Genomic DNA, 26,945 nt, shown 5'->3' on the forward strand with positions numbered 1-26,945 from the left:
CCTTACTAGTGTACTGTATAGTATNTANATATATATATATATATATATATATATATATATATATATAGAGAGTATCTTCATATTTGTGGTAGAGCGCATGTTTGAATGTAAAAACTTCACGTGAACATGTCACAAAGTGAGATAATTCTAGGTTTGACCTCGTATTTTAAGAGTAGGGACCATCGAATAAATTTTCATGTGTTGAATAACTTATAAAGTATACTTACACCCTCAAAAAGTTTCTTCTTGTCGTCATAAGACCTGGTGTCGACGCGACGTTCGTACTTGGAGGCGACTTGGATTTTCGGCTGTGAATAAGCGATATGATTAATATGATGATTCTTCCTTCCACTTTCATTTTCTGATATGATAGATATTACGTACGGGATATTTGCCAGTTAAAGCCTCGGGATCGAGACCCTTTTTCAAGGCTTTGTGCCTCAGTTGTTGCTTCTGACGTTCCTTCAGTTCTTTAAGCTACAATAAAAGGGTAATATCGATTTATCAATACAGCTACAAAACAACTTGGACTATAATTAAACCCGCGTCCAGCAACTTATTTCCCAAGCGGAAACAGTCAATGTATATTTTTCGTATTTTTTTTCCTTTTTTTCTTTCTTTTTATTTTTATGAGACCCAATGGTATAAAATTATTATGAGCGCGTATAAATAAATCCATCCTTATGCAATCTTTTGCTTGTAAAATTTTTTATATAACAATTCAAATTTTATTAAGAATGCGATAAATTTATATTGTTCAAATAAGACGAAATAATTCAATATTTTTAGAATTGTAAAAACTCACATCGTAGTCCTGACGCTTTTGTCGCTCCTCTAAATCGTACTTTTCGGTTTCAAGTTTGACTATGGCCTCCCACAATTCGGTAGCCTTACCACGGAGCTTGTCAATCGACAAACCTTCAATTTCCAACGGCTTGATGCGAATGCTAAGGGAAATTTTCTTCTCCTCCTCAAGCTGTTCTTTTGTCTTGTTACGTTCAAGTTGCGCCGACGTAAGATTACCCTAAATTCACATAAGAGAATCCTAGTTATAGAATATTCAATTGCTGCTGATAATAAAAAGAACACTCACCGAAAGATCTTTCTTAGTGATGGTAAAGTTTGGACCCTTTGCTTTGCTCTGGTCTTTCATCGCTTGCATCATAGCCTGTCGCTTCTTTTCTGATTCTTCCAAGCGCCTAAAATATAGCAAATAAATATAGAAAATAAAAATAACACGCAAATATGTATATATAAAAAATTTAATAAATATATATTTACAAGTTTAATCAATTAAACTTCTTTGAAACAACTTATATATACGAATATAATTGGTAATTCCTTCGATTTTAAATAATCTACTTTTGATAAAGTACTGGAGAAAGATCAAATTAAAATCCTAATTGACATGCATAAAATATTTACATTGTAACGATTATACAACAGTAAAGTCAAATTACTTACGTTGTTAATGATCGTAAAGATGTTACATAGAATAAATAAATTCATGATGGCAAAAAATATCATACAGCATTTTTGTGTTCGTTAGTGATGTAAATAATTTGACATTGCTGCGATTGTCATAATTGTGCGACATTAATGTCTACACATCAATCGATTAATTCTTTTTTTATCAATATTTTGTATCAAAAAAATTCTTTTTATTTACTCTATTTAATTAATTTCTTGTTTTAGTCTTAAATTAAAGATACAACTGTTTAGAAAGGAATCGATTCACAAACATTTGTTATGCATAAAATAATATACTTGTTTAGAAATCTTGCAGTCATTACGAGAGACATTAGCCGGTATTCATAGTCGGTTCTTATTTAAAAGACCGTCTTGAATGAAGTCTCTTAAGATGTAGTAAACTGTTCATACAGTATCACACAGTATTAGCATCTTAATAGGCATTACGTAGACATTATTTAAGACATTATTCTCTTCAGACGATTTTCAAATAAAAATAGATTACGATTATATACCGACCATTATGACTCGTATTCATAACGTACCTATTATATGTTACGCGTATTTAGCACGTAGTTCATGTTACATACATTATAAAATTCAAAAATAAAAGCGCGCATTTATCGATGAAATTGTGTTCTGAATATAGGCCAATAATTGTATAAACACCTACCTCCTCTTCTCTTCGATGTCACGTTGTTTTTTCTCCTCTGAAAAAAGTTTAAAAAATTGTATTAAATTTTGTTTAAAGGAGAAAATAGAGATAGACGTAAATGCATTTACCGATTTCACGTTGGCGACGTTCCTCCTCCTCCTTCTTCTTCTGAGCCAATCTCTTCTCCTCGTCTGCACGGGTGACCTTGCGCTTGGCTTGCTTCTCCTAACAGTATATTTTTTAAAATCAAATAAAATATTAAACAAGAAGATATCAAGTATAAATAAGAACGGATCGTACCTTTAATTTCTTCAACTCCTCCTCCTCCTTGGCTCTCTGTTTTCGCCATTCCGCTATGTATTCTTTGAGCTGTTCGTCGAGGTCGCTTCTTTTCTGTTCTTGCCTCTGAATTTTTAATAATAGATTAGCCCGTAATGCGTATTTGATTGTGTTTCTTGTAACGATCATGCCAGTGCTCAATATATCTCCAATGCGATTGATAGACAGAACTAAGAGACGTGATTCATTAAATTGATGTCAAATCGATACAATAATTTCGCTATCAATTCAACGTTGATTCAATATCTAATTGCCGGTCATTTCTTGCTGGAATATAGTTTTCACCAATATTCAATATTACATTTCGCTTTTCCGCAAAAGATCCTTTTATTACGAAAGAAGCGCGGAAAGTTTTGGGCATTCGCACGATTGTTATTTATGAGTACCAACACTCACCTTCATAAACTCAGGATTCTCGCCAGATTCCCTGAAGGAGGCCGGAGTGAAAACAAAAGTAACTCTCTTTAAATCACGGTTGAGCTCGCTCTCTGGAAGATCTCGCGAGATCCCCCAGAACTCCATACGCGATTCTCACGTCCATATCTTCACTACTTTATTACAACTCCATCCATTCTCTCCCGTAGTGCATATTATTCAATGCCGCTCGTCGCACGTATACACACACAGACAACACATGGGCGGAACAGACAGACAGATATATGCACGGACGGATAAACAGAAAGACAGAGAAAAATAGAGCGGGACAGAGGGAGGGAGCAGAGGCGATTTGTGAAAGAAAGAAAATAAAAGACAAGAGGAAAGAAAAAGAAAGAGGCAAATAGTAAGGCGACAATGTGCAAGCATATAGAATTATAGAAAGAAGAAACCAAAGTACGCACCGCAGCGAATCATGGGAGAAGGCATTAATGAGAGTAGCAGGGAATATTCCATCCCAGGTAGAACACAGAGTCATAATAAAGTCATAGTGATATAGAACATCACCATAACGTTATTTGATACTTAAAAATGAACTTGTACATTATAGACAAATAAGGTCATGATGGTGTACTTCACAATTTTTATTATGATTTCTGAGTTCTACTTGAGATGACTGTCTTGGTTGAGTTATTCAGTCGTAAGGATTATGAATTCGTAAATGACTAAAAGAGCTGTCGGAGATAATAATAATGCATCGAGATGATACGCTTCAGGAGATGACAATATTGAGCATCGACTCAAAATTGTTTTTAAATAGATTTAACATAAATTCGTTTGATTTTTTTACCGAACTGGAGATCAATCTGTAGGAATTCATGGAGATGTTTGTGTCTTTGAAGAACACTCGAAGAAAAGGGTAGGATGCCGCAATCGTTATTAGATTTCGGCTTTCCTTCCTCTATTTTAAAAGGTTCCAGTAAAATTTATCATACATCTTTCTTTTTTATAATTTACATCGTAAAAGATGTCGTCGGGATGTAAGAATTGTTTATTCATGGGATCTGCGGGCAGGGGTATTGCAATTATTGCTTGCTTGCGAGTCGATAAATTATGGCGCAAAAGTCAATATAAATTAATATGGGGGATCGGACAAAATAACGAGCCTTGAGATAGAAGGACGTGTGACACATCGCTTTGACGTAATTCGAAACAAGACGTGATTATGTACAACTCGTTAATTCATTATTAATCAGAGAGACAAAACGTAAAACACGCGGGGGTGCGAAAGAGATATAAAGATTATAAAGTATGAGGAGAACATAAGGGGAGAGGAACCTCGAACACTGATAGCGATTAGACGTCATCGACAGGATTGAAATCCAGAGCGTCTTACTTACGTTATAAATTACAATCTGACTTTTGACTTAAAATGTAAAATATCGGTAACATAATTTTCTCGGTAATAAGATTCGACACTTGGCGGTTAAGTTTTCGAGATTCGCGAGACAAAAATTAAAACAAATGAAAATAAAACTACGATCAGATTTTAATTTATGCAATTTCACACGATGATAAATATTAATGTTCAAACTGCAAATACACGTCTGGCTATACATGGTTCCTTATACAATGTTATTTGGCAAATTCGCATGTTCGAAGATTGTGCATAAATACGTAGCACTGCAGATGCTGCATTATGTATCGAACGGCCGGCTGTTAATAAGATCACGTCGGCGCCGGGGCGTGGTACATTTTGAGCAGACGTCGGTCTCAGAATAAACCGTGTTACGTTATTGTGCATATATTTATGAGACGCCTGGCGGGCTCCCAAACGGAGCTCAAGTGTCATCGCGCATTAGTGTTATGCAATCGCGATGGAATATTCACGAACGCGATGTACATATCGGCATGCAGTAAATATATCCTTATTATTCGCACTACACAGGCCAACGATCGCGTTATCCGTCCCGTATCTGTAAACAAAATCTTCCCCAGCGATATAGATAGAAATTGGCAAATCTACAACGCGCCGCAACACAATTGTAATGTCGAAGCCGATTTTCTACGATCTCATTCCTGCCGCGACGAAAAATCTGAGGGTTTTTGCCGGTTTTACCGACGTCAGTCAATTTCAATCGTTAATTTTATCATTCATATTCTCGGAATGCAAAGATTCAAATCGTGATTTAGTTCAAAGGGATGCAAAGATTCAAATCGTGATTTATTGAATCATATAATTTAAGCTAAATCAGGTGGAAAATTGGTAAATTGTGTTTTATAAGTTCTCAAAGGAACGTGTTCCTCTTCCACCCACACACCAAATCAGGAAAATGTCAAAATGTGACTGTATTTTGCTATGAAAGTATCATATAATCGAAATAATCAATTTTTGTTACAAAATTGGATTCTTTATTGCGTTAAATTTCAAAATAATTTTGATTTTTTATTGGCTTTTATATTTTTTGGGTTGAGAGAGGGAAACTTATAAATATCTTTTACCAATCTTCCACCCGATTTATCGCAAAACTATGTCAGTAAAAAAAAATAATTCTTTTTGCTTTCAGAAAATTGAAGAAAAAGATACCATCTCTCTCTAAAGAGACTAAGATTTTAAAAGTTTTTATCGAATTTAATCGACGTCGGAAAAACCAATGGGCGGAGGAGAGGGGATGTGAGAGAGCGGCCGAAGAACAGGAAAGATATATTATTGACGTGTAAACACCTCGATATATTCAACTTACTTTTGGGACGCCCTACCCCTATAAAAAAAGAAAGTACAGATTCATTAATAAGGTCGTGTGATTGGTCGTCGCTTACGTAGGACTGCACAAAGCTGCACGTAAATTATAAAAATCGGTATCGCTCATCTCCAACTTGCGCTTTCCTTTCTTTTCATATATATTTTTTTTTTTTCCGTGCAAACTAAATCCGAACCGACCGCTCGATCACGCGGATTATGTTTGATTGCACGTTTATTGCAGAGACTCACTGGTCGTTCCGCATTTATATTGCGAGCGAGTGATCGGTATGCATCGCTTGCTTTCAATTATTAAGCGGCTCGTCGTTACTTTCTCCTCAACGGGGATCTCGTAGCACTTTTGCAAAAAAAGAAAAAGAAACGTTTCGTTGCCCATTTGCCATAATGCGGATAACAGAGGCTGATATTAAGGCGACAGATATTGTTGACAGACACGGCGGAGGACAAAGATGAGGCATGGAATAAAAGTGCGGGGTGTAAAATGTGTATACTTTTGCAACACTGCATTCTCGATAATCCTGTCAAAATGCTGAATGATCTCGATGTCTTATATGTCATACGTGAGATATATGTACGTGTAATATGCGTGTACATCTGTGTACATAAAAAAGCGCGATAGCATTGCTGTTTATTTTTGTTTTGTTTTGTTTTGTTTTATTTAATCCATCGACGCAGAACATCGACACAAGACAGATGTTGAGAAGACAGTGAATACACCGGCAGAACGTATGGTATTTTAAAAGTTGAAATAGAAACAGAGAGGTGCAGAAGGTGGATGTATCAGCATTGATTCTTTTTGAGACAATGTTACACAAAAAAGGAGAATGTCACACTAAAAAGTGTCTTTCATGTGTTGGCGCAAACAAAACCGAATAAATAGAAAATAGAAAGTGTTTTGCAGCGATCGCTCAATCACGTTCTTCTTTTATGTGTAACAATTTGACGAGAGAAAAAAAATAAAGAAAAAGAAAGACAAGGAGATAAAAATACAGAGGGAAAAGGGAAAAGATAGATAAATGATAGATAGATAGATAAATAGATAGATAGATAGATAGATAGAGAGAGAGAGAGAGAGAGAGAGAGAGAGAGAGAGAGAGAGCAGACAAGTATATACGACTAAACTAAAAAATTACTATGAACAAAAGTAAATGACTGCGGCAGCACAACGCGTGTGAGATGATGAAAACAAAGTAAAGAGAGAGTATAAAACAGAGAATGGACGAACAATTAAAGACTACACCGAGACAACAAGACAAGACAGCGATTAGACAGCGGGGAAGAAAAAAAAGAAACGACACTGACAACAGCGCGTGAATGTACATCATTTATTGGTCGTAAAAAAAAGAGAGATAGAGAGAGACGTTCATATTGTCGTGTGCAAAACTTACTCGGTCTTCTTCTCCGGCTGCCTTCGATTTTGACATTTTTTGTATCATACCGCGCGGGTCGATTAGCCGATCGGTCGATGACGAGTGACGATTGGTATTGATTGGTTGATTGGTTGATTGGTTGGTTGGTTGGTTGGTTGGTTGGTTGATTGGTTGATTGGTTTTGTGTGTTGTATGTGGAGATACACACAGACAGAGAGAGAGAGAGAGAGAGACAGGGAGTGAATAAAACAAAAAAAAGAAAGAAGAAGACGGAGTTCATAAATCACGATCAGAAAGAGAAATCTGGCGTGTTGCGCAGCGCAAACGAGACTTCGGAAAACGATTATTCTTCATTTACGCTCCTCTCACTATCGATTCATCGTGCGTTCCGTTGCGCGTTCGTTAGCTTTAATCTAACTTGACGTTCTAATTTTACGAAAGAGGAGCATCGACAGATGATATAACGACGTTGCCAAACAGAGAGGAAGAGAAAGAGCAGCTCCGGTCTTGCTTTTCGGATCTGTATAAATCTTGCTCGATAAATCGCTGAATTCCGCACATAAACATGAAACGCTACATCTTACAAGTACGCGTTCCTACACACAGAAAAATACATACTAAAAGCAAATAATAATTGCTTGTTTCAAGTAATTTATACGTTCATTTACATCCGCAAATCTGATAAATTTATTACTAGCATTAAATTCAAAATATATTCTAGTAAGTTTAGTACTTCAATCAAGAGTATTAAATTAAAATTAATTCAATTTGCTTATTACAAAAAGTCGTCAATCTTATATAAAGTTTCTTCGATCAAATATAAAATTTAAAATATTTAAAAAAAAAATAAATTCTTATTTTAATGCATAAATAATAATGAATTTTTCTAAAATTAATAAATATATTTTATTTTCAAGAAAATATTTTTTGTTAAAGATAATCGTCAAAAAAGAAAAAAAAGAAAGTAAATTGAGTAATAACTTTTTTTAGCAATAGAATGATATTTTTCTGTGTGTATTTTGTATTAAAAGAAAGAAAGAAAAAAAATCAAATCTATCTGCGCTTTGAACTCTTGACTGGAAACAAACTATCAAAAACGCTTTTCATCACGAGATTGAAACGGATATTTTCGCCGCGATCGCGTCTTCGCAGTAGCTACAGCGCTCGTTACAAGCCTCTGAAACTTACTTCCTGAAATAAGAAAACGAGACAAGTCGTACGTTAGAAAAATAAGAAAGCATTTAATTAGGAAAACATATAACGAAAGTGAACACTTACACTTCCTCGACTTCCTCCTCGCTGCTGTAAAAGACAAAACGGAAAAAAGTCTAGTTTAGTCAGGGCAGAACACAATGTGCTATCGGGGCATTTGAATGGGGTGATAAATGGGGTGAGCAGGAAGATTCACGAGGGCATCGCTTTTAAGAGTTAGGGGTTTAGGTTTTTTTCAGGATTGCTTAAAGCTCTTGCTTTTTTTCCTCTCGCGCAGATTAATTATTGTCAGTATTAAATATTATACGAACTTTATTTTGTAAAACATAAATGTGACAATAAATTTGAATATACATTTCTTTAAAGTAAATAAATATTAAAGTAAATAAATATTTATTAAAAAATATAATAGTTAAATTAAATTAATGATTTCTATATATAATAAATATTTACTTAGAACTATTCAAACAAATATTTACTAAAATTTAATATTTTTTTCAGTGTAGACGCGATAAAAATGATTTACCGAATTTTATTTTATTTCTTCTTTATTGCGATCTGAGAGTGAATTTTCTATAACAACTAATCAAATTATATAATTTACGAGAAAATATAATTACATTGTTCTAGAAAAAATTTGAAGCGGCAATGTAAGAGAAAAAGCATTTAAAAAATAATAATTATTATGCAAGCACGTCATCGAGTGACAATTAAAAGTCGGCTGAAATGTTCGAGTTTCGCTTTGAGTGCTTATTAAGGGGTTCGTGCGTAGGTGCGATTGGAACGTGACGCACGCAGGGACGGACATCGAGACGGCAAAATTAGACGAACATGTGAAACATTAAACACGACGAGGTCACAGATCATGGGCGCTGTTCAACCTTACGTGGACGAACTTTAAACTTTGCTCGGACTTTTGATTCGTACGAAACATGATCAACGATCAGCGAGCCACGATCTTGTCTACCGCTTCGATTTCGGCATCCTATTTTTCATGTCTGGAAATTACTGACATATATCACGGCACTTCTCTCTCGCATTATTCCGAGCTACTCATCTCGGAGAGCGGCGATATCACGTATTCACCCATACATCATGAAATATTTATATGAAATCATTTTTTAAAAACATTTTAATAAAAACATTTTAATAAAATACTTCAAAAATATTTTGTAAAAATTTGTAAAAAACGTTTTAAAATAATTGCATTAAAATACTTTACCAAAATAATTTAAAATTGTACAATTATTGTAAGGTCAAAAATATTCCAAAAACTCTGATTTCCTAAACATGTTTATATTTCAGAAATGCTTCATGAAAAATTTCTGAAATATTTCAAATTTTGCAATGAAATATTTCATGCTGAGTATTTTAAAGATCGTTTATTTTGAAAATTGTGCAAATATCTATTTTCTACAGAAATAAAGAAAGAAAAAAGAATAGGCGGAGTCTTTTAATAGCAAGCGCGTGAATTTTTTACGCCCTCGTCGGAATTCGTAATAATAACGTTCTAAAATTGGAATTGCATCAGTTTCAAAATAAACTATTGAGAACTGCGAACGCGAACAATGCAAGGATGATAATTTATATCAATCGATGTTGGCTCGAGAGTCATGATCGATGGGCTACTTACGAGTATTGTTCCTCGTCGTCAGACATATTGGCGGCTGTTTAAAGCGCTGCAACAAAAACGAGACGTTGAAATACTAAATTGATTTACAAAACGGCGAAAGAGAGAAAGAAAGAGAGAAAGTTTTTGGACAGTGACTAAAAAAACGATATATGTTTAAGAATCGCTAATTAGGTCACACTGGTCGATGGAAGTTGCGACACATTACGCGATCCTCGCGAGGAAAGATTTGCGTCATTCAGATTATGGGTGCTTTTCATTTGGTGACACAAGTCAACATAAGTATTCTTCTATCTTTCTTAGCATTCAATGAATAATATAGATAGAATGGCACTTGTGTTAACTTATGTCACAAATGGAAAGCACCCTCATCACGTAACATAACACTTGTAACAATTCTTGAGTAAAATCGTCGTAAACTGAAATCTGGGTGCCGTTTAACACGGCTGTCACAGTTCTTGTAATTCAACTATGCGTGTAACTTGATATCGGTACCATCTCGACGATAAGCACGTCACGATCAATTTCATGTGAACGATCTCAATCAGATCACTTGTTAACGTTGCGATAGATTAAAAAAATAATGAGGATTGAAGGATAGAAAATTGGAAACCTCACCGGTTACAGATTATGTGGAAGAAGAAGAGGTCGGAAGGATCAGATGAGAGAGGAAAGCAACAAGGATGGCAGGGGGCATCCGGAGAAAGAGGCACGAGGGACGATGTAGAAAAATGCTTGCGCTTGGTCGAACCTTGCGTGGAAAAGGGGTATCCGGAGGAAAGCCGAAGCTGAATGGGCCGGACGGCGCGCACCGACGTTCCCAAAGTAATCCGATACTTCGAGGCGAGAAAGAGAAAATGCCAGTTTGCTAACCCTGGTCGCAAGCTCCGGCATCGCGCTCAAGCTCTATAAGGAGCCGTCCCCTTCTCTGCCATGTCGCTCTAATTTTAGTGATACAACATGCTCGTTCCCTCGTTCCGCTCGTCTTTCTTTGTCGTTTCTTCTCCTGCTGTTTCTTTACGTGGACGGAGAACATCGAAATTCGTGGAGTTCGTAACACTAGACCTATGTCTATACGGAACCGTTGGGGAAGTGGGTTGCTTTCCAGTGAGAGACACAGATGGACACAGTGAACATTCTTGTTGTTTGCCAACGTTAAACAAGGACGAAATGATTCACTATGTTGTACTGTGTTCTTGCTGGAAAAAGCCCTGTGTTAAACTGTGATCAAACCATAGAGAGTGAGATTGAGATGGAATTGGAATTTAACCAATCAAAACAAAGTTTATTAAACTTGAGATTGGCTTTCTTCCTTCTGTTTGATTAAATTCCAACCCAAACGCAATCTCAGTCTCTAGCCTGATCATGACTTTGTATACTTTTGCTGGAAAAAGCAACTTTCTTCGCAAAAATATTCGCGATATATCTGTTGGATTTTTGCAACGTCGAAATATTTCTATACAGCACGGATCTTTAAGGAACGTTTTGGAGACATCTAAGCCGTAATTAAAGCTTGAGATTGAGAATTAAATTCGATTAGAATGTAACTAATCAAAAAGTAAAATTCATTAAACTCAAGATTTCTTTTTTAAGCTTTCTTTCTTTTGATTGATTTTAAATCCAATCCAATTTCAAGCTCAATCTGATCAATGCTTTAAAAACGTTCTACGATGTTTGTCGGATGAATATGCTGTGGGACGATTTGCATTCACGATTCTGCAACTTAATTTAACTCGCCATTGTTATTTGTCGCGATTTAAAATAGATCGAATTCAAAATATGAAACTGTTTATTCTCTGTCGACGAAAAGTAACATCCGTCTTTTATCTACAATATCGTCCGATATATCATAAATTTTACGATTTTATGAGTTCTTTTTTAAACACAATTTTAACTTCAATAATGCGAAATAACAAAAATGTTATTAAAAAAATAAGATAAAGAAAATGAAGATAATAGAATTCAAGAAGGATCACACGATGAATCCGCAAATAAAGTTGCTGAGATCATTAATTTACGTCGTAAAAGATACTTAGCAAAATAACAAAAGCACCATAAGATCTTACATCATTTAACTTTTTCCACGTAATCATTCACTTGCACGTCTGCCGCAACGAAATTCAAAAATTTTCCACTGATACGCGCAATTCTTTTCACTGAACGAGTAGGGTAACCGTTCCAATTACTGTGTCTGTCCCTATTAGTGTGCTTTTGTATTTCGGTAAGTCATAAAGAAAACTAGTACAAATAAATAAGAAAAAATATTTTTTTTTGTGAAATTATTAATATAAATATTAATATAAAATAAATACGATATCGAAGATATTTTATTTTTTGAGTATTAAAATATTTTAAATATTTTTCGAAAGATATGAGAAATTTATGTGAATCCAGTAATACGTACTGCAAGATTTTAAGTTTGTCTCTATTAATGTACCTTGTATTGGAGTTGAGAACGTTGTGTTATGAGTGAGAGTACTTTGAAATAAATATAATTGAAATAATGATTTATGTAATATTTACATAAACAATTAGTTTAAATTTATTACCTGTTTTAGTAACTATATGTTAAAATGAGTCAAATGTGGATAGGCACACAAATTGGGAGCACATTAATAGGCACCATCGCCGCTTAGAGGACTCACTAATAGAGATAAAAACATGTTTTCTATTTTTATCAAAAACATTATAAAGTATTAACATTTTTGAGATTAAAGAAATATTATAAGAAAAAGAAGTAGTTGAAAAACCAATATTGAGTGCAAGCAGATAAAATGGAAGCTACAATATTTATTAATTAATTCAGTAATAAGCAAATTGGATAAAAGGCACATTAATAGGGACAGTTACCCTAGATAAAGGCGTGCTTCGTGTGGTTACGTATTCACGAGATTTCCACTGAGCGAAGAATACTGTTCACTATTCAAAAGTTCCTAGCATTAAAAATGGAAGATCCTTTTATCGAGTAATTTCACGTCTATTGATTCTTCTTTGAATCGAAAAACTCTGCTAAAATATTTGCCAAGTGATTTCGCTGTGAGCAATCGCGAATTTCTCGGCAATATAAACATTGCTGATGCGAAGACGAATTTCCGCTAGAAAGATTTCTCGAGTCAATTACTTCATGTCGTACCACGTCGTTTTCACATTCACAACAATCACATCGCAGGAAGAACATAGACGCGCGGTTCATCGCGAATGTTCCTCCCAGAATGAAGATTAATAAGAGAAAGCGAGGGAGTGCGCCGTTCGACAGAGATGGTGAAAAGGAAAAAAAAGAAAGAGAAGGAAAAAAGAGAGAAAAAAATCGAGACTATCAAATACAGAATGAAAAAATGTTGAACTTACACTCGGGGTGGTGTCAATGCGTGTGGATGAGTGCTTGCGCGCGCGAGTGTGTGCGTGCGCGAGCGCGTGTACGTAGAGACGTATATGCGTGCGTGTAGATGGGGATTTTCACGGAGGTGACCCAACTGGGTGAAATAGCGAGAGAGAAAAGAAAGAAAGGGTGAAACCAGGGTCCCTCCACGGGAGAACGCGAGAGAAAGAGAGAAAGAGAGAAAGAAAGAGAGAGAGAAAGAAAGAGAGAGAGAGAAAGACACGCACACGCACAGGAGGAGCTTGTTCCGGTGGAATGTGGAGTCCGCGACAGCCTGAGCCGCTCTGAGGTCCGCGAAGTCATCACGGTCGGACATCAGCGGGACTCCGGGCGTCGTGCCCGCTTCGCTTTAGAGCCTCTCATTTCTTCTCTTGCCCTTCTTTCTCTCTTTCATACTCCCTTTTGTTCTATTAATAGAAACGGTGGTCCGTGCGTACACATACGCGGACTACCGGGAGTGATACGATCCTGGTTGATACTATTTTCGTATCTTTCGCCGGCAAGTCGCACTTCCAACTCAGCTCCTGCGGCGGCGACTCCGGGTTCTCTTCCGCCGAACGGATTCGACGGATGATTGCTCCAAAGTAGGCCTGTTAGGATGTCACGCCCCCCACTTTCCGATAGTTGTTGACAATGATGAATTGGCTGATCCGCGAGTCCCGTCAGATCAGCTAAAAATTTGCTCGACTACCGAGAGAAACTTTTAAAATAAAAATGACGGTACATCGAAAATTAACTCGAGATTTCTCTTCGCTACGCATATAATTGCACAAATGCAATTTATTAGTTCTAATGTATTTATTATTACAATACTTTAATTTTTAATTAATATAATTTATAGAATGTAATCTCTGTAGTAGGGTAAATGATTCATTAGTGTTTTTTTTTAAGATATATTTCATGACGATTTATTTCGCATTAATGAAGTTGAAAAGGTTCTTAAACTTATGAAAAAATATTTTTTTACAATTGCCTTTCAATATATTTATAATATATCCAGGAGAGAATATGCAATGGCACGTTCTGAATCTAAATAAAAAAGGTGATAGAATTTGAGCAACAAAATAGAAGCTATGATGAACGAAAGTGGATTGTTTGAGGTGTCATGGATATCCTAAATCGAGTAAGAAAGAAGAGTTTTATCACTCTTATCAGTATCATCGTTATTGTTGTTGGTATTGGAAACTTAAATTCGGTACTGTAATCGCGAGGTGCCTCCTTATATGGAGAGAGGCGTATGTGGGAGATCGCGATGATGCGGTATAAAGTTGCCGGCGTACGCGAATACGATCTTGCAATGTGTCTGAGATTACTTCTCGAAGATTTAATGTAAAATTGTCCACACGATTTACGATAGGAAATGAAACACGATGCGCTTGTCCATTTCAATGACAGTCGTTGGGAAAATTACATCAAATATTCTGTAAATTCTTTATAATGGATTTATCGGGGTTTACGATATTAAAATAGCAAGAGCAGTGTGATAAAAATTACAGAGGCGAACCCAAATCGGTGAATGACAAAATGTTCAATTCAATTGCTTTATTAATGTGTTGGAATAATAAACGAGAAAGAGAGAGAGAAAGACAGAGAGAGAAGATAGGAAAAGATAGCAACAGAGTCGATGAAAATAGTGTCATAAATGTCAACGTTGAGACTATTTATTTTTTTGGCTTTAAAATATTAGGTACAATTGGTCGTTTAAATGGTCTATCCTTTCCTCCGAATCTCAGTTGACCCGATTCTTTTTTGCCACCAAAACCACCTCCTAAAAAGGTGTTATATAACACAGATGTTATATAAAAATTGGTAATATTTGTCAATAAAGATTGTATATATTTAATGAAAGATTGTATATATTAAACTATTGAATAGATACCAAGTCTTCTCGGCTTCCATCCTTTCAAGCTACGACCACATTCGTAATCAATAAAAATTTTATATCCTTTTAATGTGGCATCGACAGTTCGTCTTAACACTCTTTTAGCTTCCTCTTCACTTTTCATTTCCACAAAACCATATCCTTGAGAGAGTCCAGTTACTACATCTACTATCACTTTTGCCGAAATAACATCTCCATATTTGCTGAAAAACTAAACAATAACAATTTAAAGTTTATAAATAATTATATAAAGCGTATAATAAAATTGTCAAATGTATATATATATTTTTTAGTATATATATATATTTTTTATATTAATAAATGTATATATATATTTTTTATATTACTCTATTCTCTACCTCTTTCAGATTGTAATTAGTAATTTTTGGACCAAGCCTAGCTACAAATATAGTTCTTTCCGCCTTAGATTCTAGATTGTGCGGTGGCTCATAGTGCATTATCATTGCCCTACTAACAGCCTTGTCATGAGGTTGCGTATCTGTCCCATCGATACTACCTGCTTTTAAGGGATCGTACTCTCTGGCATAAGGGCTCCAATTTTGCAACATGTTTTCGCTCTAAATAAAAATATTGAAAAATCAATCACATGATCATTTTTAATACAAATTATAAATTACTATCACTTAATATATTTAAAATTAAATATTAATTATTATTAAATACAATATTATGCACATTAATTATTAAAATACTATCGAATTACGCTATATAACCTAAAAATATTATTTATGTTAATATATCCTATATATATGCAATTTAACATCAACTAACAATTTATCTGTTTTTCCAATGTTTCATTAATAAACACTCACCATGTTAATATATTTATGGCACTAAAAGCGCATTTAAATATTTAGTAAATAGATCACTCATTTGACGAGAAGTAAACAAAATAAACTGAAGCGCCAACTATGCCTTTAAAAGTGAATGTGGAACTATGTAGCATATTCATAAATTTTCTCACTGGGTAACATAGTTTCGATTTTTGCTGTATCCGCGCGAAACATAAAAAAATTATATGTATACATATCTTTATAACGTATATGTCAATATATTAAAATTATTAATTTAATTTGTAAAACTTTATGTAATTTATACAGAAGATGTAAGACAAAATTATATAATAATTTCTACTAACAAATGCGTTGGATTATATATCGTACGTTATTTAATTAATAAATTATAAGCGCATCGCAAATAAAATTATTGCAAATAAACTATCGCGATCACAATCTTATTTCGTATAAATGACGCAAACGAAACGAATCATAATATTGTGTTTAGAGGACGGGAGACATTATAACTATAAATATACAGGGTGACTCACGTACAATTCGAACGGATCATATTCTTCTTCTAGGAAGTTCAAATTGTTCTCATTTCGTGATTCATTTACATGACTTTTGCATACAATTTATATATTATCGTTGAAGACTTTGTTAAATAAAATACATATATGTATAATCTCATATATGTGAGCGTTTGCATAATGTAATATTTTCAAAATATACATACACAATACATATGTAATATATAATACAAGTTATATGTATAAATAATCACACTCTAACGAAAATAAAAATCAGAGCATAAGTCGAATGTAAATATCGATATCAAGATAAAAGTTAACAATTAACTTCTAGAGGACAAAAAATTAAGATAACAAAATGTAAAAAAAGTAATATCTTTTTTCTGTTTTGTCGTCTCAATTTTCGCCTCCTAGAAATTTTATTTACGCTTTCATTCACTCTCTCCTTACATTCGACTTATTGTATCTATTCTTTATCTCTCTATTGGATTGCATTAAAACTTTCTATCTCGCTTTTGCCAAATATTTATATAGATAAATGGATATATAGATATCTACTTCGCTTTAAATATAAATTTATACTAGTTTAGCTTTAAGGAATAAGCTTTAATATTTCATTCAAATTATATGATCCATAAATTAAACAGCTGCAGGAAAAATTCAATTTTATTGAATTTCAATCAATAGAGTACTGCATGATTGTAATTTGCTGACAAATTATCCGTTTAACTGTGAATGTTTTTCATTTGCAATTCAGCATTTTGTGTGACAATAGTGAATAGAAAAATGACCCTGTTTTCACACAATCGAATGATATATTATGTCGGAATTACGTGTCTATTATTTTGTTCTAAATAAAAATTCCTGTTCTCTTGAGTTTTGTTCATTATACATCTCTGTCACAGATTCTGTAATTAAAATCCGCGTTGAATAAACAATTAAACTGCAGAAATAATGCAAGGCAATACATAAAAAGAAATATATATTGATGGTAAATATTTATTTTAAATATGCGAAAAACGACTCATCGAATCAATTCGACATCGAATTAATAATTGAAGAACTGATGATTTCGACAACGATTCATCAAATTGACGGTCATTTTTTACTGGATAGTGTAGCAAACTATTTTATGATTTCCAAGTGTTGATCTGTATGTTTGCAAAAACGTCTTACTTTAATTTTTCAAATTCATTTTTGGCGCAAATACCCAAAAACCTTAGTTCTATCGAAGCAAACAATGAATCAAATTAGTTGATCATAAAGACGTCAAAGGTTGAAGTCAATAAGATTTTCATTAATATGTCTTATATTAATGAAACCTTGTAAACTAAATGATTTAATTTTTTCAAATTTTGATTTCTTGCTGCACTACTTTGTTACAATCATTACAACGATTTCTTTCGTATAATGTCATCAAGTTTGAATGACGTTACCGATATATTAGATCAAATCAAAGTCTAAACGCGCACCCATCCGTTTCAATGCCAGAATAGTGTTAACAGCTTTAACCCAACGCTTTTTAATGACGTAGCGTTTCAATCGGTGTTTCTGTATCGGATTCTCCAGAGCGGCTTCCAGCCAACGATGCTCTATAAGCTTTCCCGCAGACGGTCTTTTCCTATAGCAAGAAGATTAATCAGTTTCTATCCATTGTTGTGGGAGATGTATGGGTGCATGAAGTAATTGAAAACTTTCTTTCCTATGTGTAGAGTATACTGTGATTTATATTAAATATAAAATATGAACAGTGACCATTTAACAAGAATATATATTATTCCAATCGACTCTCTTGCAAATTTCGTGTAACATACTTAGTAAAAAAAATCTAGACTTAATCTACAGTGCGTTTCTTATATTTAATATTATTATACTATAATACAGAGAATATATTCAAATAATGTTATTAATAAATAAAAGTACAATATATGTGTATTAAATATAACAGTTTCCTGTGGAACTTATAAAAGTTGTAGAGAAAGAATTTTGGAACGAATAATTGCGTCATTCTTGTTATTAAAAGCGTCACGATAGATTTATTAGTTCGCAAGGGATTAAATTGAATCAAAGCGATAGAGATATCTTTTGATAAAAATTAATATACTCTGACTCATATAAAAATATTAATAATTGGAGGGTGTGTTGATGGTACACAACTATTGGAAAGTCTGCTTAGAGTATAAAGTATAACCGCATAGACTTTATTTGTAATTCATCAGTTTTTTATCGCTCTCACAGTCTTCATTAAAGCCACCATCTCCATTATTCATTTTCATCTCTCTGTGCATAAATATCCATTAGAATCTACATATTTCGAGTTTAATTACAGAGAAATTCTATGATCTTGCACTTTCGTAACGTTTTATATACACGTTTTTTCCTGAAATGTCACGAAATTGCAGGATTCTATCTTGTTTTTAATTGTGAAAATAAGAAACGGAGATGATTCAGGTGATCATCGATGAACGTAAGCAGACGTAAAGATATTTAAAAGTTACTGATACTTTTTATTATCCATCCCTCTTAATATATTTAAAAAATTCTTCTGCATTTCTTTGTAATCTTTTTTTAAAAACTTAGTTAAATAAGAAATAAGAGTGCACTTATTTGTTATTTATAACAGTGTTCTTTAAGACATAAATGATCGAAATGAATTCAAAGGAATTAAAAGACTATAAAATCAATTTTCAAAATAATTTTAAAAATTACAGAATTTTACATTTTCATAGATTAATTTTTATGATTCATTAAGTATATTAGTGCCCTAAGCCTTTTGACGCATAAATTTCATTTTAAGCTTCAAACCGTTCCAAAATAACATTTGCGACGAGAAAGAAGAAAGAATGGGCGCATTCAACAGACTCAACAGTTGAATAAGCGCTCGTTGCTATTAATATCTATCTTCTAGATCTAAAATTCTAATTGGATAAGTTAAAAGAATATACCAATAATAGCGAACGCTCGTTATTCAACCGTTGAGTCCGCTGAATGTTAACGCCAATTGTTAACGCCGCGCATTTTCCTTTGCAACTAATCTTAGAAATTCGCAAATCTTAGAAATCATTAGAAATGCGCAATCTATAACGGGATGAACGTATTATTCAACGATATATCGTCGGCGACGTGGATGACGCGACGTCGGAAGATTTCGCTTCCTTTTGCTTCGACTGGAAATACTCCGCCAATGAATTCATCGTCTTCCTGGCGATCGTGTCGGCAGCACACCAATCCAGGCTCATAGACTTCCTGCTGACATTGCCGCTGCCATCATTGCCGCTGCAGGATGTCGTGGTGACCTCCTCCCATTCGCCTAATAGATGCAATAGCAGGTCCTTAGCGCTGCCCGGCTCGTCCAAATTCAGATTCTTGTGTAGATCCCGCAAATTCGATATCCGTGGAACATCCCTGCTAGTTTCGCAGAAGGATCGTTTCACTCGCGATCGCCGCCAAGGTGGCGTCAAATCCATTTCCTCTGGACCAACAGAAGACCTTCTTCTGCTGATTTTTCCTCCATTGAACTTCTCTCCCATCGCCTTGGTAATCGCCGTCCGTTCAAGGGAATATTTTTGAGAATCCCTTTGTCTATCAGACGCATCGCCATCGCCGATACTCGTCCTCCTCAAGGCCACAAACACATTATTTGTATCGAAATTGTATTTGTCGAAACTACGACTACTATGAAAGGTCGTCCCGTTGAGTTTTCGCTGTCGAGTAATACTGGATAATTTCTCCGTAATCTCGTTAGACTCTTTACTGACATGAGATGCGGTCATTTTAATGTTGCTCTTCGAGATATTATGATTATTTTCGACATCGCCAGGTTTCTTGGTAGACTGTTGTACTGCCATTGCATCTCCATTATTTTCTTCACTCATCTGCGATCCCGTGGCGATCGAGCGCAAGTGCTCGGATAGTTTGATGATCTCCTCGGCTAAAGCGATCTGACTGGCGGGATCGCGACGATTTCGCGCAGCTGTACCTTCGGAAGCTCTCCTTTCCAAGGACAAGCTGAGACTTGGTACGGGCAATAAGTGGCTAGAATTATCTCTCATGGCAGAGTCCATCATCACCCTCTCCGATTGCGTGCTGCTGCTGCGAAGACTGTCGCAGGGAGAGGGACTATGACCCCGCAGAGACATGGATTCGTCGCGATCGCGAAGCGGATTCCTTGGTAACGCGTGATACGAGTCAATCGTGTACGGACTGTCCGGGTGTTCCCGCCAACGTTCGACGAACAGTCTGAGATTATCCTTGGTCACATCCAGCTCATCTCTGTCGATAACGCTGATGACAGGACGATTCTCGATAAAAGCCATTCTTTTGACCGCCGCCAATCCCGCGATTTCCTTCTCGCTCTTCGGCTTGATTATTTTTCGAACCAACCAACGGTGCTCCCGACATTGCGCCGCCGTCATTCGCTTTCTGAAAGATTCGAAAGGCTCGTCGTGAGGAGGGTCGTGCTCTAGTCCCAGGCTCGATAGTGCGTTTCTCTTGTCACATGGAGACACGCGATTTTGCGATCCAAGGGCGAATAATTAGGACGAAAATGTATGAACGAAGAATACAATACGATGACGTAGGCTCGAATATCGTACAAAATGTGTCGTGTGCGTTATGTATTCGAATACAAAATTTTCGAAAAATTATTTGAGTGTAACTTTACATGTTGATGTCGTTGGCTTGATATTTAGACGCTTTCGAGGCGATAATATCATTTCTTAAATGCAACAAGAGTAAAATAATTGCTGTATAAAGTCGGAATAATGTACATTTTGCCAATTAAAGATTCCTACACGTTTAATTACAAAATGGAATTGCTTTTTTGTAATCTGCAGTCTGACATATTCATATATTGATACATGTTCATTAAAGTAAAACATTTCGAAGAAAGATAATAATATGGAAGTCAGATTAGCTATGATAAGCACCGGTTGTTTGTGAGCCATACACACACCCTCACAACGAGTGAAAGACAATAATTTAGACAGCGTAACAAAAGAAACTTCTCTGAGAGTAGCAATATAATGAGATGAAAGTATGAAAAGAAGAGATAACAAAAGAAGGAAGGAGCAAAGAAAAAGGAATTGAAAACAGAAGAATAGTACAATATGTATATATACTTACTCTTTGTCTTTCACCAAAAGGCATTTTATGAAATCTTTCGCGTCCTCTGAGATCTCGGCGAAGGCCTCGTGATCAAAGTCGTACTTTGCAATGGTAACATTCGCCATTGTCTCTATATCCGTATCGCCCATGAACGGTGATAAACCAGACAATCTATAATAATTAATTAATAACATGAGCAATTGTGATCATCATGAGCATCTTTTATGATGCTGTAATATATGGGATCATAATTAACTTACAATACGTAACAAATAACACCTATGCTCCATATGTCAGTACCGAATCCAATTTGGTCAAAGTTTACGACTTCTGGAGCAACAAACTCAGGCGTACCAAACAACACTTGTAATTTTTTACTTGGATCGTATTCTCTTGCTAAACCAAAATCGATGATTTTGATTCTGTTACCTTCCTTCGTTAGGCACAAAATATTCTCCGGCTATAGAGCAGACATATATTTTAAATAATTATACAAATTTTTAATAATTATATAAATAATTAGATATAAAGAAAAGAAGAGAATATATATTATATATAGTTAATTATATTTCAATTTATAATAAACAGTTTTTAAAGAATATTTAAAAGTGTAAAAATTTAGAAATAATTTTATAATTGGCATGCAATAAATAATTATAAAAAGTAAAAGAAAGATTTACAAAGAGAGGTTATCTAATATCAATCTACAAAGTAATTCATATGCAATCCAACGACTCACTTTTAGATCGAGATGTAAGATCTTTTGACCATGCATGAATTCTATTCCTTCGCATATTTGCCGCATAAAAACAGCGCAACTGCGTTCCGTCAGTACGAAATCGTCATCTATCACTCTCTCAAAGAGCTCGCCGCCGTCGATCCTTAAATGATGGAAATTTAAATGTAATCCCGCAGCGCGCGTCTCTTTCTAATCTTACACTCCCTATGTCGGTGCCTTGTCCGCGAGAAAAAAACCTACAATTCTAGAACGACATATATCTGTTTCCCCGTGTCAATGGAGTCGTACAGCTGAATCAACCGTGGATGCTGTAAGCGTCGCATAATGTCTACTTCTCTCTGCACAGCACGTCTGTCTTCCTTCTTCATGATGTTCACTACTTTCGCGGCGAGCATCAAGCCGCTTCTTTTTTCCTTGCATCGGTAAACAATTCCAAATTTTCCCCTGAAATATAGAAATCAAAGATTAATATAACAAGATAAACATCGAGTGGCTTATATACCGATAATTATGTAAAAAATGAATTGAATTTCCGTTGACTGTAACATAACAAGTTTAGTATACAAAATCACGCCTTAAAACCAAATTCTTGGATAATAACAAATTACGCATAAAAAGTGATAAATACACACAGGAAGCTCTGCCAAAGCTGTACATCCGCAGTATGTCCCTGACAGCGAGGCAAAATACAACATACTTGTCACGAAGCCAAGTCAATGAATCATTAATGTTAGCATCTAATTGTAAGTCAAGTCGGATGTAATTATTGCGTCTATTAATTAAATTCTATTATTATACATTAATTATTTCAATTATTAATTTATTAATCAATTACGTTACATAAAGAAGTTTCACGATTTGATAAAATAGAGTGGATATTGAAGATTGCTCATCTTTTAAAGAACGATATAGTTGAATCTGAACGACTCTCTACAAAATTTCCTATCAGAAGACTGTTACTTTGCTCTTTCTATTATTATCTATATTATATTCCTCGTGTTTGACATTTAATTTATGAGCGATATTGATATCTTAAAGATAGAAAGAAGCTAAGCTAAACTCGGCGAGAATCGCGATCCAATTTCGTGGGAAAAATAAAAAAAAAATGTTCTCAGTTAGTTTCAATAATTCGAGTGCCGTTCTCTTATAAGCTCGTCTATGATTTCGAAATCGTAGCATAGGGCAAACGCTTTCATTGTCAAACCACATTCCGGCACTGGCGGGCCGGCCGAGTTCACCACCGGTGTCAAGAGCACCGGCACGCCCAAGCTCAACATCGGAACGCAGTTCGACGTGCGTACCGTTTCACTCATGGGTCGAGAGAAACGGATATTTATTTATAGACGTATCTCCCGGGTCCTTGATTGCCGATGCGAACAAGACCGCGCGTGTTCATCTTATCAGCTCGCACTGCATTCCTCAGATGTGCACCTGACAGCAACACAACACATTCCTGTAATCCTATTACTCCCTTATGATTTCATAGAAACGGGCCATTAGCTCTAACGTTGCAGAAGATATTAAATATCCTACGTAGCACATATCCAAAATAGGAAGATACAAGTCGTCTTGAAGACACCTAACTTTAAGACATCTTTAAGAAGGATGTCTCAATATATTTTTAAGATGTCTTATGTCACGATTTTGGACATGGCGCTGTCTGGGACTCGATATTCGAATATAGAGCGAAGGTCACATGATGAAGATATTTGTATAATCTCATCAAATATTTGTATTTAGACTTTAATTAGAAATTAATCATTACCAGTGGCTATTATTTTATTCAGAGAGGATGGAGTTAAAAGAAGTGTAAGTGAATTGACTATTTTTTACGCTCTAGATCAGAAGGGTTATCGCATAGAAGAAGTATGTACTCTGAAAGTCGATAAATTAAATTAATTAAATATGTGATGTAATCTTCGTATTGATTTCTTGGAAATTCCCTTTCTTGGAATTTCAGTCACAGCGTTAAATTCCTGCTTGTATCAAGATTAATATGCATCGATTGCATGTGATTGACACGCTGTTGGCACGATATACCAGACATTCGCTGATCGACGGATTTAATCACTCACCGTCCGAGCTCCGACTGGATGTCATAATCGTCCTTGAACTCGACACCTCGGCGTACCGTCACATCTCTATATGGGAAACTGGGCTCGATCTCTGAAAACAGACGTGCGATAGTGAGAAGAATGGAATGCGGGGGTGAGTAGGTGTTTGGCATTCAATTTCATCGCCAGACGACGGTGATATCTTGAATTGTCTTTCAAATGAAAGAGGCAGAAGATAGCTTTAAAATTCACGTGTCGTTCTCTTCGAGAGTTTTGGCGCCAACTTTTCTTTAAGACTTCATCGACAATTCTGTATTCTTATCTTTTTCTTGTTAACAAATTTTATTGTATATTTTGTAATGATTTATTTTTAGTTTTCCTAATATCTTACTTTACTATTCTTTTCCTCAAAAAAAAGTTTTATCTTCAAAGTTTTATTTTTTTCTTCAAGCCCATTCAAACGCTCCATAAATAGACTTTAATCTTTATTTCTTATTAATATGATGTCTTTTATTTTTATTTCTATTATTTGTTTTTTTAATTATTTATGTCTATTTATTATACTTTTCAATATTTTGATTTTTAAAAAAGTTTTCCGCCAGTTATCTTCAATTCCACATGGGATTAAAGATAAAAGTTAATGTTTTAACATTCTCTCCAGAATGTTCAAATTCCAACGGTCCAAACACGCGAAAATAGCTTTTATGTTTATTCAAGGCGTGGAGATTCGTCCGAGACGTGTCTCTCTCTGTATCGCTAAAATTGATTTCGTCGAGAATGCATTAGTTTTAATATGATGACACTTGGGCATTACGAACGTGATCAAAGATCGATGCTTGAGTAACAATAACCGCCTTTTGATTTCTTGAAAGTCACGCTATTCCACCGAGCGCGTTGACAGGCGCACATGTTTCGCGTTCTCCACAAACATATTTTCCGCATTTGAGCGAAATTGTGTTCCTAATAAAAAGAAAATAAAAATCGGAGTGTAAGTTGAATATAAGAATGACAGAAGAGTAAACAAAGCTTCTAGAAGATGAATAATTGGGTGAAGCGTTTACACTTTTTTTACATTTCCTTGTCTTAATTTTCCCTTCCTATTGTACATTAAAAAAAAATTTATTAAATCTTAATATAATTCTTTAAATAGCATTAAGTAAATATTTACTTGCGGTAAATAAATATTTACTCAATAAAAAAATGATAGTTAAATCAAATTAATGATTTTTGCATCAAATAATATGTTTACATTTAGTAAATATTTAATTAGAATTATTCAAATAAATATTTATTAAAATTTAATAATTTTTTTTTAGTGTACAAGCTTTGTTTACGCTTTTATCGCTCTTTCCTTACATTCAACTTACGCTCTAATTTTTATTTTCGCCAGGGTATACATTGCCAGTGCTGAAAATTCTGTTATATGTAACATGAGTAATAAATTTTCAGTATTGGCAGGGTATATCGTATAACACGGCCCAAAAAAATCTTTTCCCCTTTTCTATTATTCTAATATTGTTGTTCGGTAAAAATAATTATTTTCTGATCTTTTATCCTCTTCTCTTACCTCCCACTGGGTCTGATTCGTCCACGCGGATCATGTTCCTCGAGCGATTTCACGACGAATCGGCCGCCGTCGTGGCTGCCGTTCTCTCGTTTTCCTAGGGAACAGAAAGAAGGAGAGCAAAAACAGTGAATTTTCTCCGCGATTTCTTCCTGTTTCTCTTTCACTCTCTTTCTTTTTCTTATCCTCCTTTGCTCGCAAAAATGAAAATCGCGGAATAAAAGGAAATTTCGTGTGGATTTTACACTCGCGCGCGATCCCTCGATCGATCCACCGCGAGCTACGGACGATTATGAACTATCTCGATCGTAGCGGCTGTTTCGTGTCGCGCAGGCCAAGACGGTGGTCTCTTCTTCTTCCCCGGCTCAGACGGATTTAGATTTTCGGCGGACGCCGCGAATTCTGCTGGTCGATCACGTGGTCCTGTAACCCTCAACGATTTCGAAGTGGGGATAAAATAGCTAATATCACTCTCTTTCCTCTTCTCTCTCTACCTGTTCTTCTCTTCATCCTTTCCAATCATATAGATTCACAATTATTCCCAATCCCGGCTGTTGAGATGTAAAGCTCAAGGGTACAATCGTATGCTGATATCAAAATTGTCATACATTAACGAAAGTTACATATCTAGGAGGGAAAAAGAAACGCTACAGTTTGAAAAGAAATTGCCTCGGAAATTGTCTCGGAAATTCAAAATGCTGTCTGACCTGTTTAGAGCGTGCCTGAAATAAATCACCAAATCGCCGTTAGTCTCCACGACATTATTATACAGTCGGTCTTCTTATATTTCTTACATCTCGATGTCAATACTATACTTCTTCATGTTATAATGATAAATATTTCAATTAATAAAAGTATCTTTTTTTGGACGATTGACTTCAGATTCCTTTTCGATCTGGAAATGATGAAATTCGTATTCTAAATTTCATTGATTTATTATGTATATATATATATATATATATATATATATATATATATCACGTACTATTTGTCTACGTTACTACCATATACTATATACTATAGTTCTTTTACTTTTTACGTTTACTTAATTATTTACGGTAAGTTAACGTTCGTTGTGG

At 34.9% G+C, this 26,945-nt stretch overlaps 3 protein-coding genes across 7 annotated transcripts in view; all 3 read right to left on the reverse strand.

Annotated features, from left to right (window-relative positions):
- The window catches only part of LOC105618826 (troponin T), a 12,870-nt gene extending 2,164 nt beyond the window's left edge, over positions 1–10,706 (reverse strand). For 2 of the 5 annotated variants that reach the window (XM_012200360.1, XM_012200361.1), the window contains exons 1-9: positions 9,816–9,841; positions 2,861–2,891; positions 2,426–2,530; positions 2,254–2,350; positions 2,144–2,180; positions 1,088–1,199; positions 806–1,024; positions 385–477; positions 228–308 (exon numbers count right to left, since the gene is read on the reverse strand). In XM_012200360.1, coding sequence (XP_012055750.1) covers positions 228–308; positions 385–477; positions 806–1,024; positions 1,088–1,199; positions 2,144–2,180; positions 2,254–2,350; positions 2,426–2,530; positions 2,861–2,891; positions 9,816–9,841 — 801 coding nt within the window. Of the gene's footprint in view, positions 1–227; positions 309–384; positions 478–805; positions 1,025–1,087; positions 1,200–2,143; positions 2,181–2,253; positions 2,351–2,425; positions 2,531–2,860; positions 2,892–5,583; positions 5,602–6,988; positions 7,010–8,244; positions 8,273–9,815; positions 9,862–10,685 lie in introns of those variants that run through there. The other 3 variants (XM_012200357.1, XM_012200358.1, XM_012200359.1) reach the window with 3 other exon arrangements.
- Positions 10,707–14,725: 4,019 nt separating this feature from the next.
- LOC105618828 (U11/U12 small nuclear ribonucleoprotein 35 kDa protein-like) lies at positions 14,726–15,991 on the reverse strand. Its single transcript, XM_012200362.1, has 4 exons — positions 15,907–15,991; positions 15,433–15,651; positions 15,071–15,284; positions 14,726–14,959 (listed from the first exon to the last, which is right to left on the reverse strand). Exons 1-4 carry the CDS (start codon positions 15,907–15,909, stop codon positions 14,853–14,855), a joined length of 543 nt encoding a protein of 180 aa, XP_012055752.1. The 5' UTR covers positions 15,910–15,991; the 3' UTR covers positions 14,726–14,852.
- A 3,513-nt stretch (positions 15,992–19,504) lies between these two features.
- Positions 19,505–25,903, reverse strand: LOC105618829 (calcium/calmodulin-dependent protein kinase type IV-like). The gene is made up of 7 exons (XM_012200364.1): positions 25,870–25,903; positions 24,324–24,414; positions 22,489–22,692; positions 22,249–22,390; positions 21,770–21,969; positions 21,528–21,680; positions 19,505–20,825 (listed from the first exon to the last, which is right to left on the reverse strand). The coding sequence occupies exons 1-7, from the start codon at positions 25,901–25,903 to the stop codon at positions 19,505–19,507; spliced, it is 2,145 nt and encodes a 714-aa protein (XP_012055754.1).
- Between the last annotated feature and the right edge of the window lie 1,042 nt (positions 25,904–26,945).

This window comes from Atta cephalotes (genome assembly GCF_000143395.1).
Source record: "Atta cephalotes unplaced genomic scaffold scaffold00018, whole genome shotgun sequence".
Taxonomy (NCBI): domain Eukaryota; kingdom Metazoa; phylum Arthropoda; class Insecta; order Hymenoptera; family Formicidae; genus Atta; species Atta cephalotes.